This window comes from Pseudophryne corroboree, chromosome 6 (assembly GCF_028390025.1).
Source record: "Pseudophryne corroboree isolate aPseCor3 chromosome 6, aPseCor3.hap2, whole genome shotgun sequence".
Lineage (NCBI taxonomy): Eukaryota > Metazoa > Chordata > Amphibia > Anura > Myobatrachidae > Pseudophryne > Pseudophryne corroboree.
The window spans coordinates 837168595-837184839 of NC_086449.1; the positions used below are offsets into that span (position 1 = coordinate 837168595).

The 16245-nt window shown below is 41.2% G+C and overlaps 1 protein-coding gene across 2 annotated transcripts in view; it reads right to left on the minus strand.

Moving 5' to 3' along the window:
• The window catches only part of LOC134933869 (solute carrier organic anion transporter family member 1A2-like), a 181359-nt gene that overhangs the window by 99497 nt on the left and 65617 nt on the right, over nucleotides 1-16245 (minus strand). For both annotated transcript variants that reach the window (XM_063929404.1, XM_063929405.1), the window contains one exon: nucleotides 15792-16019. In XM_063929404.1, the coding sequence (XP_063785474.1) occupies nucleotides 15792-16019 (228 nt within the window). The remainder of the gene's footprint in view (nucleotides 1-15791; nucleotides 16020-16245) is intronic.

Consider the following 16245-nt stretch of genomic DNA (forward strand, 5'->3'; position numbering starts at 1 on the left):
GAGGAGACAATACTGTAACACAAGAGGAGACAATACTGTAACACAAGAGGAGACAATACTGTAACAGATGAGGAGACAATACTGTAACAGATGAGGAGACAATACTGTAACAGATGAGGAGGCAATACTGTAACACAAGAGGAGACAATACTGTAACACAAGAGGAGACAATACTGTAACACAAGAGGAGACAACACTGTAACACAAGAGGAGACAACACTGTAACACAAGAGGAGACAATACTGTAACACAAGAGGAGACAATACTGTAACACAAGAGAAGACAATACTGTAACACAAGAGGAGACAATACTGTAACACAAGAGGAGACAACACTGTAACACAAGAGGAGACAACACTGTAACACAAGAGGAGACAATACTGTAACACAAGAGGAGACAATACTGTAACACAAGAGGAGACAATACTGTAACACAAGAGGAGACAATACTGTAACACAAGAGGATACAATACTGTGACACAAGAGGAGATAATACTGTGACACAAGAGGAGATAATACTGTAACACAAGAGGAGACAATACTGTAACACAAGAGGATACAATACTGTAACACAAGAGGAGACAATACTGTAACACAAGAGGAGACAATACTGCAACACAAGAGGAGACAATACTGTAACACAAGAGGAGACAATACTGTAACAGATGAGGAGACAATACTGTAACAGATGAGGAGACAATACTGTAACAGATGAGGAGGCAATACTGTAACACAAGAGGAGACAATACTGTAACACAAGAGGAGACAATACTGTAACACAAGAGGAGACAATACTGTAACACAAGAGTAGACAATACTGTGACACAAGAGGAGACAATACTGTAACACAAGAGGAGACAATACTGTAACACAAGAGTAGACAATACTGTGACACAAGAGGAGACAATATTGTAACACAAGAGGAGACAATACTGTAACACAAGAGGAGACAATACTGTAACACAAGAGGAGACAATACTGTGACAGATGAGGAGACAATACTGTAACACAAGAGGAGACAATACTGTAACAGATGAGGAGACAATACTGTAACACAAGAGGATACAATACTGTAACACAAGAGGAGACAATACTGTAACACAAGAGGAGACAATACTGTAACAGATGAGGAGACAATACTGTAACACAAGAGGAGACAATACTGTAACACAAGAGGAGACAATACTGTGACACAAGAGGAGACAATACTGTGACACAAGAGGAGACAATACTGTAACACAAGAGGAGACAATACTGTAACACAAGAGGAGACAATAATGTAACAGATGAGGAGACAATGCTGTAACACAAGAGGAGACAATACTGTAACACAAGAGGAGACAATACTGTAACACAAGAGGAGACAATACTGTAACACAAGAGGATACAATACTGTAACACAAGAGGAGACAATACTGTAACACAAGAGGAGACAATACTGTAACACAAGAGGAGACAATACTGTAACACAAGAGGAGACAATACTGTGACACAAGAGGAGACAATACTGTGACACAATAGGAGACAATACTGTAACACAAGAGGAGACAATACTGTAACACAAGAGGAGACATTACTGTAACACAAGAGGAGACAATACTGTAACACAAGAGGAGACAATACGGTAACACAAGAGGAGACAATACTGTAACACAAGAGGAGACAATACTGTAACACAAGAGGAGACAATACTGTAACACAAGAGGAGACAATACCGTAACACAAGAGGAGACAATACCGTAACACAAGAGGAGACAATACTGTAACACAAGAGGAGACAATACTGTAACACAAGAGGAGACAATACTGTAACACAAGAGGAGACAATACTGTGACAGATGAGGAGACAATACTGTAACACAAGAGGAGACAATACAGTAACACAAGAGGAGACAATACTGTAACACAAAAGGAGACAATACTGTAACACAAGAGGAGACAATACTGTGACAGATGAGGAGACAATACTGTAACACAAGAGGAGACAATACTATAACACAAGAGGAGACAATACTGTGACAGATGAGGAGACAATACTGTAACACAAGAGGAGACAATACTGTAACACAAGAGGAGACAATACTGTAACACAAGAGGAGACAACACTGTAACACAAGAGGAGACAACACTGTAACACAAGAGGAGACAATACTGTAACACAAGAGGAGACAATACTGTAACACAAGAGGAGACAATACTGTGACACACAAGAGGAGACAATACTGTGACAGATGAGGAGACAATACTGTAACACAAGAGGAGACAATACTATAACACAAGAGGAGACAATACTGTGACACACAAGAGGAGACAATACTGTAACACAAGAGGAGACAATACTGTAACACAATAGGAGACAATACTGTAACACAAGAGGATACAATACTGTAACACAAGAGGAGACAATACTGTAACACAAGAGGAGATAATACTGTAACACAAGAGGAGACAATACTGTAACACAAGAGGAGACAATACTGTAACACAAGAGGATACAATACTGTAACACAAGAGGAGACAATACTGTAACACAAGAGGAGACAATACTGTAACAAAAGAGGAGATAATACTGTAACACAAGAGGAGACAATACTGTAACACAAGAGGAGACAATACTGTAACACAAGAGGAGATAATACTGTAACACAAGAGGAGACAATACTGTAACACAAGAGGAGACAATACTGTAACACAAGAGGAGACAATACTGTAACACAAGAGGAGACAATACTGTGACAGATGAGGAGACAATACTGTAACACAAGAGGAGACAATACTGTAACACAAGAGGAGACAATACTGTAACACAAGAGGAGACAATACTGTGACAGATGAGGAGACAATACTGTAACACAAGAGGAGACAATACTGTAACACAAGAGGAGACAATACTGTAACACAAGAGGAGACAATACCGTAACACAAGAGGAGACAATACTGTAACACAAGAGGAGACAATACTGTAACACAAGAGGAGATAATACTGTAACACAAGAGGAGACAATACTGTAACACAAGAGGAGACAATACTGTGACAGATGAGGAGACAATACTGTAACACAAGAGGAGACAATACTGTAACACAAGAGGAGACAATACTGTAACACAAGAGGAGACAATACTGTAACACAAGAGGAGACAATACTGTGACAGATGAGGAGACAATACTGTAACACAAGAGGAGACAATACTATAACACAAGAGGAGACAATACTGTGACAGATGAGGAGACAATACTGTAACACAAGAGGAGACAATACTGTAACACAAGAGGAGACAATACTGTAACACAAGAGGATACAATACTGTGACAGATGAGGAGACAATACTGTAACACAAGAGGAGACAATACTGTAACACAAGAGGAGACAATACTGTAACACAAGAGGAGACAATACTGTAACACAAGAGGAGACAATACTGTAACACAAGAGGAGATAATACTGTAACACAAGAAGAGACAATACTGTAACACAAGAGGAGACAATACTGTAACACAAGAGGAGACAATACTGTAACACAAGAGGATACAATACTGTGACAGATGAGGAGACAATACTGTAACACAAGAGGAGACAATACTGTAACACAAGAGGAGACAATACTGTAACACAAGAGGAGACAATACTGTAACAGATGAGGATACAATACTGTAACACAAGAGGAGACAATACTGTAACACAAGAGGATACAAGACTGTAACACAAGAGGAGACAATACTGTGACAGATGAGGAGACAATACTGTAACACAAGAGGAGACAATACTGTAACACAAGAGGAGACAACACTGTAACACAAGAGGAGACAACACTGTAACACAAGAGGAGACAATACTGTAACACAAGAGGAGACAATACTGTGACACACAAGAGGAGACAATACTGTGACAGATGAGGAGACAATACTGTAACACAAGAGGAGACAATACTATAACACAAGAGGAGACAATACTGTGACACACAAGAGGAGACAATACTGTAACACAAGAGGAGACAATACTGTAACAGATGAGGAGACAATACTGTAACACAAGAGGAGACAATACTGTAACACAAGAGGAGACAATACTGTAACACAAGAGGATACAATACTGTAACAGATGAGGAGACAATACTGTAACACAAGAGGAGACAATACTGTAACACAAGAGGAGACAATACTGTAACACAAGAGGAGACAATACTGTAACACAAGAGGAGACAACACTGTAACACAAGAGGAGACAACACTGTAACACAAGAGGAGACAATACTGTAACACAAGAGGAGACAATACTGTAACACAAGAGGAGACAATACTGTAACAGATGAGTAGACAATACTGTGACACACAAGAGGAGACAATACTGTAACACAAGAGGAGACAATACTGTAACACAAGAGGAGACAATACTGTAACACAAGAGGAGACAATACTGTAACACAAGAGGAGACAACACTGTAACACAAGAGGAGACAATACTGTAACACAAGAGGAGACAACACTGTAACACAAGAGGAGACAACACTGTAACACAAGAGGAGACAACACTGTAACACAAGAGGAGACAATACTGTAACACAAGAGGGGACAATACTGTAACACAAGAGGAGACAATACTGTAACACAAGAGGAGACAATACTGTAACACAAGAGGAGACAACACTGTAACACAAGAGGAGACAATACTGTAACACAAGAGGAGACAATACTGTAACACAAGAGGAGACAATACTGTAACACAAGAGGAGACAATACTGTAACACAAGAGGATACAATACTGTGACACAAGAGGAGACAATACTGTAACACAAGAGGAGACAATACTGTAACACAAGAGGAGACAATACTGTAACACAAGAGGAGACAATACTGTAACACAAGAGGAGACAACACTGTAACACAAGAGGAGACAATACTGTAACACAAGAGGAGACAATACTGTAACACAAGAGAAGACAATACTGTAACACAAGAGGAGACAATACTGTAACACAAGAGGAGACAACACTGTAACACAAGAGGAGACAACACTGTAACACAAGAGGAGACAATACTGTAACACAAGAGGAGACAATACTGTAACACAAGAGGAGACAATACTGTAACACACGAGGATACAATACTGTGACACAAGAGGAGATAATACTGTAACACAAGAGGAGACAATACTGTAACACAAGAGGATACAATACTGTAACACAAGAGGAGACAATACTGTAACACAAGAGGAGACAATACTGTAACACAAGAGGAGACAATACTGTAACACAAGAGGAGACAATACTGTAACACAAGAGGAGACAATACTGTAACACAAGAGGATACAATACTGTAACAGATGAGGAGACAATACTGTAACACAAGAGGAGACAATACTGTAACACAAGAGGAGACAATACTGTAACACAAGAGGAGACAATACTGTAACACAAGAGGAGACAACACTGTAACACAAGAGGAGACAACACTGTAACACAAGAGGAGACAATACTGTAACACAAGAGGAGACAATACTGTAACACAAGAGGAGACAATACTGTAATAGATGAGGAGACAATACTGTGACACACAAGAGGAGACAATACTGTAACACAAGAGGAGACAATACTGTAACACAAGAGGAGACAATACTGTAACACAAGAGGAGACAATACTGTAACACAAGAGGAGACAATACTGTAACACAAGAGGAGACAACACTGTAACACAAGAGGAGACAATACTGTAACACAAGAGGAGACAACACTGTAACACAAGAGGAGACAACACTGTAACACAAGAGGAGACAACACTGTAACACAAGAGGAGACAATACTGTAACACAAGAGGAGACAATACTGTAACACAAGAGGAGACAATACTGTAACACAAGAGGAGACAATACTGTAACACAAGAGGATACAATACTGTGACACAAGAGGAGACAATACTGTAACACAAGAGGATACAATACTGTGACACAAGAGGAGACAATACTGTAACACAAGAGGAGACAATACTGTAACACAAGAGGAGACAATACTGTAACACAAGAGGAGACAATACTGTAACACAAGAGGAGACAATACTGTAACACAAGAGGAGATAATACTGTAACACACGAGGATACAATACTGTGACACAAGAGGAGATAATACTGTAACACAAGAGGAGACAATACTGTAACACAAGAGGAGACAATACTGTAACACAAGAGGAGACAACACTGTAACACAAGAGGAGACAACACTGTAACACAAGAGGAGACAATACTGTAACACAAGAGGAGACAATACTGTAACACAAGAGAAGACAATACTGTAACACAAGAGGAGACAATACTGTAACACAAGAGGAGACAACACTGTAACACAAGAGGAGACAACACTGTAACACAAGAGGAGACAATACTGTAACACAAGAGGAGACAATACTGTAACACAAGAGGAGACAATACTGTAACACAAGAGGAGACAATACTGTAACACAAGAGGATACAATACTGTGACACAAGAGGAGATAATACTGTGACACAAGAGGAGATAATACTGTAACACAAGAGGAGACAATACTGTAACACAAGAGGATACAATACTGTAACACAAGAGGAGACAATACTGTAACACAAGAGGAGACAATACTGCAACACAAGAGGAGACAATACTGTAACACAAGAGGAGACAATACTGTAACAGATGAGGAGACAATACTGTAACAGATGAGGAGACAATACTGTAACAGATGAGGAGGCAATACTGTAACACAAGAGGAGACAATACTGTAACACAAGAGGAGACAATACTGTAACACAAGAGGAGACAATACTGTAACACAAGAGGAGACAATACTGTAACACAAGAGGAGACAATACTGTAACACAAGAGTAGACAATACTGTGACACAAGAGGAGACAATATTGTAACACAAGAGGAGACAATACTGTAACACAAGAGGAGACAATACTGTAACACAAGAGTAGACAATACTGTGACACAAGAGGAGACAATACTGTAACACAAGAGGAGACAATACTGTAACACAAGAGTAGACAATACTGTGACACAAGAGGAGACAATATTGTAACAAGAGGAGACAACACTGTAACACAAGAGGAGACAATACTGTAACACAAGAGGAGACAATACTGTAACACAAGAGGATACAATACTGTAACACAAGAGGAGACAATACTGTAACACAAGAGGAGACAATACTGTAACACAAGAGGAGATAATACTGTGACAGATGAGGATACAATACTGTAACACAAGAGGAGACAATACTGTAACACAAGAGGAGACAATACTGTAACACAAGAGGAGATAATACTGTGACAGATGAGGAGACAATACTGTAACACAAGAGGAGACAATACTGTGACACAAGAGGAGACAATACTGTAACACAAGAGGAGACAATACTGTAACACAAGAGGATACAATACTGTGACACAAGAGGAGACAATACTGTAACACAAGAGGAGACAATACTGTAACTCAAGAGGAGACAATACTGTAACACAAGAGGAGACAATACTGTAACAGATGAGGATACAATACTGTAACACAAGAGGAGACAATACTGTAACACAAGAGGATACAATACTGTAACACAAGAGGAGACAATACTGTGACAGATGAGGAGACAATACTGTAACACAAGAGGAGACAATACTGTAACACAAGAGGAGACAATACTGTAACACAAGAGGAGACAATACTGTAACACAAGAGGAGGCAATACTGTGACAGATGAGGAGACAATACTGTAACACAAGAGGAGACAATACTGTGACAGATGAGGAGACAATACTGTAACACAAGAGGAGACAATACTATAACACAAGAGGAGATAATACTGTAACACAAGAAGAGACAATACTGTAACACAAGAGGAGACAATACTGTAACACAAGAGGAGACAATACTGTAACACAAGAGGAGACAATACTGTAACACAAGAGACAATACTGTAACACAAGAGGAGACAATACTGTAACACAAGAGGAGATAATACTGTAACACAAGAGGAGATAATACTGTAACACAAGAGGAGACAATACTGTAACACAAGAGGAGACAATACTGTAACACAAGAGGAGACAATACTGTAACACAAGAGGAGATAATACTGTAACACAAGAAGAGACAATACTGTAACACAAGAGGAGACAATACTGTAACACAAGAGGAGACAATACTGTAACACAAGAGGAGACAATACTGTAACACAAGAGGATATAATACTGTAACACAAGAGGAGACAATACTGTAACACAAGAGGAGACAATACTGTAACACAAGAGGAGACAATACTGTAACACAAGAGGATACAATACTGTAACACAAGAGGAGACAATACTGTAACACAAGAGGAGACAATACTGTAACACAAGAGACAATACTGTAACACAAGAGGAGACAATACTGTAACACAAGAGGGTATAATACTGTAACACAAGAGGAGACAATACTGTAACACAAGAGGAGACAATACTGTAACACTAGAGGAGACAATACTGTAACACAAGAGGATACAATACTGTAACACAAGAGGAGACAATACTGTAACACAAGAGGAGACAATACTGTAACACAAGAAGAGACAATACTGTAACACAAGAGGATACAATACTGTAACTCAAGAGGAGACAATACTTTAACACAAGAGGAGACAATACTGTAACACAAGAGGAGACAATACTGTGACAGATGAGGATACAATACTGTAACACAAGAGGAGACAATACTGTAACACAAGAGGAGACAATACTGTAACACAAGAAGAGACAATACTGTAACACAAGAGGAGACAATACTGTAACACAAGAGGAGACAATACTGTAACACAAGAAGAGACAATACTGTAACACAAGAGGAGACAATACTGTAACACAAGAGGACACAATACTGTAACACAAGAGGAGACAATACTGTAACACAAGAGGAGACAATACTGTAACACAAGAGGAGATAATACTGTAACACAAGAGGAGACAATATTGTAACACAAGAGGATACAATACTGTAACACAAGAGGAGACAATACTGTAACAGATGAGGATACAATACTGTAACACAAGAGGAGACAATACTGTAACACAAGAGGATACAATACTGTAACAGATGAGGAGACAATACTGTAACACAAGAGGATACAATACTGTAACACAAGAGGATACAATACTGTAACACAAGAGGATACAATACTGTAACAGATGAGGAGACAATACTGTAACACAAGAGGATACAATACTGTAACACAAGAGGATACAATACTGTAACACAAGAGGAGACAATACTGTGACAGATGAGGAGACAATACTGTAACACAAGAGGAGACAATACTGTAACACAAGAGGAGACAATACTGTAACACAAGAGGAGAAAATACTGTAACACAAGAGGAGGCAATACTGTGACAGATGAGGAGACAATACTGTAACACAAGAGGAGACAATACTGTGACAGATGAGGAGACAATACTGTAACACAAGAGGAGACAATACTATAACACAAGAGGAGATAATACTGTAACACAAGAAGAGACAATACTGTAACACAAGAGGAGACAATACTGTAACACAAGAGGAGACAATACTGTAACACAAGAGGAGACAATACTGTAACACAAGAGACAATACTGTAACACAAGAGGAGACAATACTGTAACACAAGAGGAGATAATACTGTAACACAAGAGGAGATAATACTGTTACACAAGAGGAGACAATACTGTAACACAAGAGGAGACAATACTGTAACACAAGAGGAGACAATACTGTAACACAAGAGGAGATAATACTGTAACACAAGAAGAGACAATACTGTAACACAAGAGGAGACAATACTGTAACACAAGAGGAGACAATACTGTAACACAAGAGACAATACTGTAACACAAGAGGAGACAATACTGTAACACAAGAGGATATAATACTGTAACACAAGAGGAGACAATACTGTAACACAAGAGGAGACAATACTGTAACACAAGAGGAGACAATACTGTAACACAAGAGGAGACAATACTGTAACACAAGAGGAGACAATACTGTAACACAAGAGGAGACAATACTGTAACACAAGAGGATATAATACTGTAACACAAGAGGAGACAATACTGTAACACAAGAGGAGACAATACTGTAACACAAGAAGAGACAATACTGTAACACAAGAGGAGACAATACTGTAACACAAGAGGAGACAATACTGTAACACAAGAAGAGACAATACTGTAACACAAGAGGAGACAATACTGTAACACAAGAGGACACAATACTGTAACACAAGAGGAGACAATACTGTAACACAAGAGGAGACAATACTGTAACACAAGAGGAGACAATACTGTAACACAAGAGGAGATAATACTGTAACACAAGAGGAGACAATATTGTAACACAAGAGGATACAATACTGTAACACAAGAGGAGACAATACTGTAACAGATGAGGATACAATACTGTAACACAAGAGGAGACAATACTGTAACACAAGAGGAGACAATACTGTAACACAAGAGGATACAATACTGTAACAGATGAGGAGACAATACTGTAACACAAGAGGATACAATACTGTAACACAAGAGGATACAATACTGTAACACAAGAGGATACAATACTGTAACAGATGAGGAGACAATACTGTAACACAAGAGGATACAATACTGTAACACAAGAGGATACAATACTGTAACACAAGGATACAATACTGTGACACAAGAGGATACAATACTGTAACAGATGAGGAGACAATACTGTAACACAAGAGGAGACAATACTGTAACACAAGAGGAGACAATACTGTAACACAAGAGGAGACAATACTGTAACACAAGAGACAATACTGTAACACAAGAGGAGACAATACTGTAACACAAGAGGAGATAATACTGTAACACAAGAGGAGATAATACTGTTACACAAGAGGAGACAATACTGTAACACAAGAGGAGACAATACTGTAACACAAGAGGAGACAATACTGTAACACAAGAGGAGATAATACTGTAACACAAGAAGAGACAATACTGTAACACAAGAGGAGACAATACTGTAACACAAGAGGAGACAATACTGTAACACAAGAGACAATACTGTAACACAAGAGGAGACAATACTGTAACACAAGAGGATATAATACTGTAACACAAGAGGAGACAATACTGTAACACAAGAGGAGACAATACTGTAACACAAGAGGAGACAATACTGTAACACAAGAGGATACAATACTGTAACACAAGAGGAGACAATACTGTAACACAAGAGGAGACAATACTGTAACACAAGAGGATATAATACTGTAACACAAGAGGAGACAATACTGTAACACAAGAGGAGACAATACTGTAACACAAGAGGATACAATACTGTAACACAAGAGGAGACAATACTGTAACACAAGAGGAGACAATACTGTAACACAAGAAGAGACAATACTGTAACACAAGAGGATACAATACTGTATCTCAAGAGGAGACAATACTTTAACACAAGAGGAGACAATACTGTAACACAAGAGGAGACAATACTGTGACAGATGAGGAGACAATACTGTAACACAAGAGGAGACAATACTGTAACACAAGAGGAGACAATACTGTAACACAAGAAGAGACAATACTGTAACACAAGAGGAGACAATACTGTAACACAAGAGGAGACAATACTGTAACACAAGAAGAGACAATACTGTAACACAAGAGGAGACAATACTGTAACACAAGAGGACACAATACTGTAACACAAGAGGAGACAATACTGTAACACAAGAGGAGACAATACTGTAACACAAGAGGAGACAATACTGTAACACAAGAGGAGATAATACTGTAACACAAGAGGAGACAATATTGTAACACAAGAGGATACAATACTGTAACACAAGAGGAGACAATACTGTAACAGATGAGGATACAATACTGTAACACAAGAGGAGACAATACTGTAACACAAGAGGAGACAATACTGTAACACAAGAGGATACAATACTGTAACAGATGAGGAGACAATACTGTAACACAAGAGGATACAATACTGTAACACAAGAGGATACAATACTGTAACACAAGAGGATACAATACTGTAACAGATGAGGAGACAATACTGTAACACAAGAGGATACAATACTGTAACACAAGAGGATACAATACTGTAACACAAGGATACAATACTGTGACAGATGAGGAGACAATACTGTAACACAAGAGGAGACAATACTGTAACACAAGAGGAGACAATACTGTAACACAAGAGGAGACAATACTGTAACACAAGAGGAGACAATACTGTAACAGATGAGGAGACAATACTGTAACACAAGAGGATACAATACTGTAACACAAGAGGAGACAATACTGTAACACAAGAGGAGACAATACTGTAACAGATGAGGAGACAATACTGTAACACAAGAGGATACAATACTGTAACACAAGAGGATACAATACTGTAACACAAGGATACAATACTGTGACAGATGAGGAGACAATACTGTAACACAAGAGGAGACAATACTGTAACACAAGAGGAGACAATACTGTAACAGATGAGGATACAATACTGTAACACAAGAGGAGACAATACTGTAACACAAGAGGATACAATACTGTAATACAAGGATACAAAACTGTGACAGATGAGGAGACAATACTGTAACACAAGAGGAGACAATACTGTAACAGATGAGGAGACAATACTGTAACACAAGAGGAGATAATACTGTAACACAAGAAGAGACAATACTGTAACACAAGAGGAGATAATACTGTAACACAAGAGGAGACAATACTGTAACACAAGAGGATACAATACTGTAACACAAGAGGATACAATACTGTAACACAAGGATACAATACTGTGACAGATGAGGAGACAATACTGTAACACAAGAGGAGACAATACTGTAACAGATGAGGATACAATACTGTAACACAAGAGGAGACAATACTGTAACACAAGAGGAGATAATACTGTAACACAAGAGGAGACAATACTGTAACACAAGAGGAGACAATACTGTAACACAAGAGGAGATAATACTGTAACACAAGAGGATACAACACTGTGACAGATGAGGAGACAATACTGTAACACAAGAGGAGATAATACTGTAACACAAGAGGATACAACACTGTGACAGATGAGGAGACAATACTGTAACACAAGAGGATACAATACTGTAACACAAGAGGATACAATACTGTAACACAAGAGGAGACAATACTGTAACACAAGAGGAGACAACACTGTGACAGATGAGGAGTCAGTGTCCATATTGTGTTAGAGATGTGCAGTTTGGTTCTGCTGAAAACCTAACACAACCATTCCTTGTGGTTTCTAGTTTCATCGAGTCCTGGCTCGGGTCATCCCACCACGTTTTCCACACCTTCCAACATCTCCAAGATGAAAACTGGTACAGCCCCTGTTTTTTGGTACAGACCATAATAAAACGGTACAGTTGGAGCTCTGCTATCAGATCTAAGGACTTGATTCAGGGTGTCATTCCGAGTTGTTCGCTCGTTGCCGAGTTTCGCTATATTGCAATTAGTCGCTTACTGTGCATGCGCAAGGTTCGCAGAGCGCATGCGCTGAGTTATTTTACACAAAAGTTAGGTATTTTACTCACGGTATAACGAAGCTTTTTCATCGCTGTGCTGATCGTAGTGTGACTGACAGGAAGTGGGTGTTTCTGGGCGGAAACTGTCCGTTTTATGGGAGTGTGCGGAAAAACGCAGGCGTTCGAGTTGCAAAACGCAGGAGTGGCTGGAGAAACGGGGGAGTGGCTGGGCGAACGCTGGGTATGTTTGTGACGTCAAACCAGGAACTAAAAGGACTGAGCTGGTCGCAATGTAGGAGTAAGTCTGGAGCTACTCAGAAACTGCTAAGAAATTTCTATTCGCAATTCTGCTAATCTTTCGTTCGCTATTCTGCTAAGCTAAGATTCACTCCCAGAGGGCGGCGGCTTAGTGTGTGCAATGCTGCTTAAAGCAGCTAGCGAGCGAACAACTCGGAATCACCCTCTCAGTACGGATAGCTGAGTAGCAGAATTTGCAATCCTTTTGATCGCATGCTGGGGGACGCCCATCGCAGTGCAAAGCCGCCCTGCATGCTAACTACTGCCCCCTCCCCCGACCATGCTGAAATTACGGTCGCACTACAATTTCAGTGTGTTTGCTAAAAATAGGGAAGCCTCCTGGTGGTGTAGCCTGGCTGCAACCGCATGAGGCCCTCCTCTGTCTTACTGATCACAGCGATAGCGTGCGATGTCATGCAGCCGCCCTGATCACGCCCACGCCATGCCCCTGTTTTCATGCCACCGCCCCCGCAATGCTCTGTCTCTGCCTTGGAAACAGAATGTTGCCGCAACCCCCACCACCTCTCGAATGCCTCTGCCTGTCAACCAACGCTGGTGTTCGCATTTCTGCGTATGCATCTGCGGGGCAATCATAACAATTACAGTTGAATCGCTCTTTCAATTAAGTTGATATTGACGGCTATCAACTTAATTAAATAATTAAATGATGTCACTGAACACACAGAACGGGAGGAGAGGTGCCCCCCTACAGAGCAGGAGCCCAGCGGCCCATTGTCTTCCACAGTTACGCCTCTGCATACGGGGAGGGACTGTTAATATACAATGTGAAGTGAATAGCACTGGGGTCACTCACACCCCGAACAGTGGCGGTTCTTGCCACGGTCAAGCGGTACTTTTGCCCGGGGCGCCGCCTTCCGGAGGGCGCCGGCGCCATCCGGAGGGCGCCGCACAAGGGCAAGATCCGCCACTGTGCCCCCCGCAGTGCCCTGCTGTGCCCCCCCCCCCCCCGCTTTGAAGGGAACCAGACGCGTAGCGTCTAGTTTCCCTTCATTGAGAGGACTTTAGTTGTGTGGTGCGCGATGACGTCTTTGCGCACCGCACAGCAAAGGTCCTCTCCATAAAGGGAAACTAGACGCTACGGTCTAGGTAGATACTAGAATCAAGTGGGCTAAGGGACCTTTTCCGTAAGGGGGAGGAGTTACAACGCAAGGGGGAGGAGCTAGGCCAGCGGGATAGTTCCTCTACTATCCACGCCACCAACTATTACCTTTAGTAATTAGGTGGTGAGCGAAGCGGAGCGAGCCACCGTGCCCGAAGCGTGGCGAGCGAAGCGAGCCCGCGAGGGTACTTTTCGGGTACCCTGTTCGCCCGTAGCTCCTCCCCCTGGTGATGTAGCTCCTCCCCTCAATACGTCACAAGGTCCCTTCAGCCCCTCCGATATAGAACCAACCCTACGGTCTAGTTTCCCTTCATGTAGAGGACCTTTGCTGTGCGATGCGCGATGACGTCATCGCGCACCGCACAGCATAGTGGCACAGACACTAGGGGTCATAATTGACCTCTAGTGTCTATGCTGTTCTATGGGAGAGACGTAATAACGTCTCTCCCATAGATCAAAGAGAGGAGAAGAGCGGCGCCGCCGGCGGATGGGGGTCTGCAGCGGTCTGGATCAGGAACGGGGATGGTAACTATACTTTTTTTTAATTTATTTTTTTCTTTCAGCGTCGTGACCACGCCCCCATTCGAAGCCACGCCCCCATATTTTGCCCGGGGCGCCACAAGACTAAGAACCGGCCCTGACCCCGAATTATACACTTGTGGATTTTCTATATGATCTTCACTTGGCTGAATACAAACGTCTGTATCAGGGTTGCACTATTGTGTGGTATTTTGTCGTTTCTCTCTGCATATAGGATCTGTGAGTAAGACGCATCCAGGACATTGCCCCTATAGTGTGGTACTGAGCCCTGGCTGCCGGTGATGGTGGCACAGACTGCACGTACCTTGCACTTTGACTTCTGCATTCTCCGCAGCCTCCTCTCTTTTATCTCCTGTCTGCGGCCTCAGCATCTCTCTCAGCTCAGGCTTCTCCTCCTGGCCCTCTTTGGGCAGCGTCTTGGGGAGAAAGCAGAAGGGGATGGCAACCAACAGACTCAGGACCCCACTGCACACAAATCCAATCCACCAGGCACCAACCCATCGGGTGTCCGACATACTTATAGTAACCTCATCTGCAGGGATGGAGATAGAGGAATGGAGTGAGAATAGTTATTAGGGAGACAAGATCATAGAAACACGTTAGTGATGACTGGCCGGACCCCAGAGCTATCCCCAGACCATCTTATTTACTAGGAGGATGAAGTTGTCCATAGTAACTATGGGGGTCATTCCGAGTTGATCGCTAGCTGAAAATGTTCGCTGCACAGCGATGAAGCAAAAAAAATGGCAGTTCTGAGC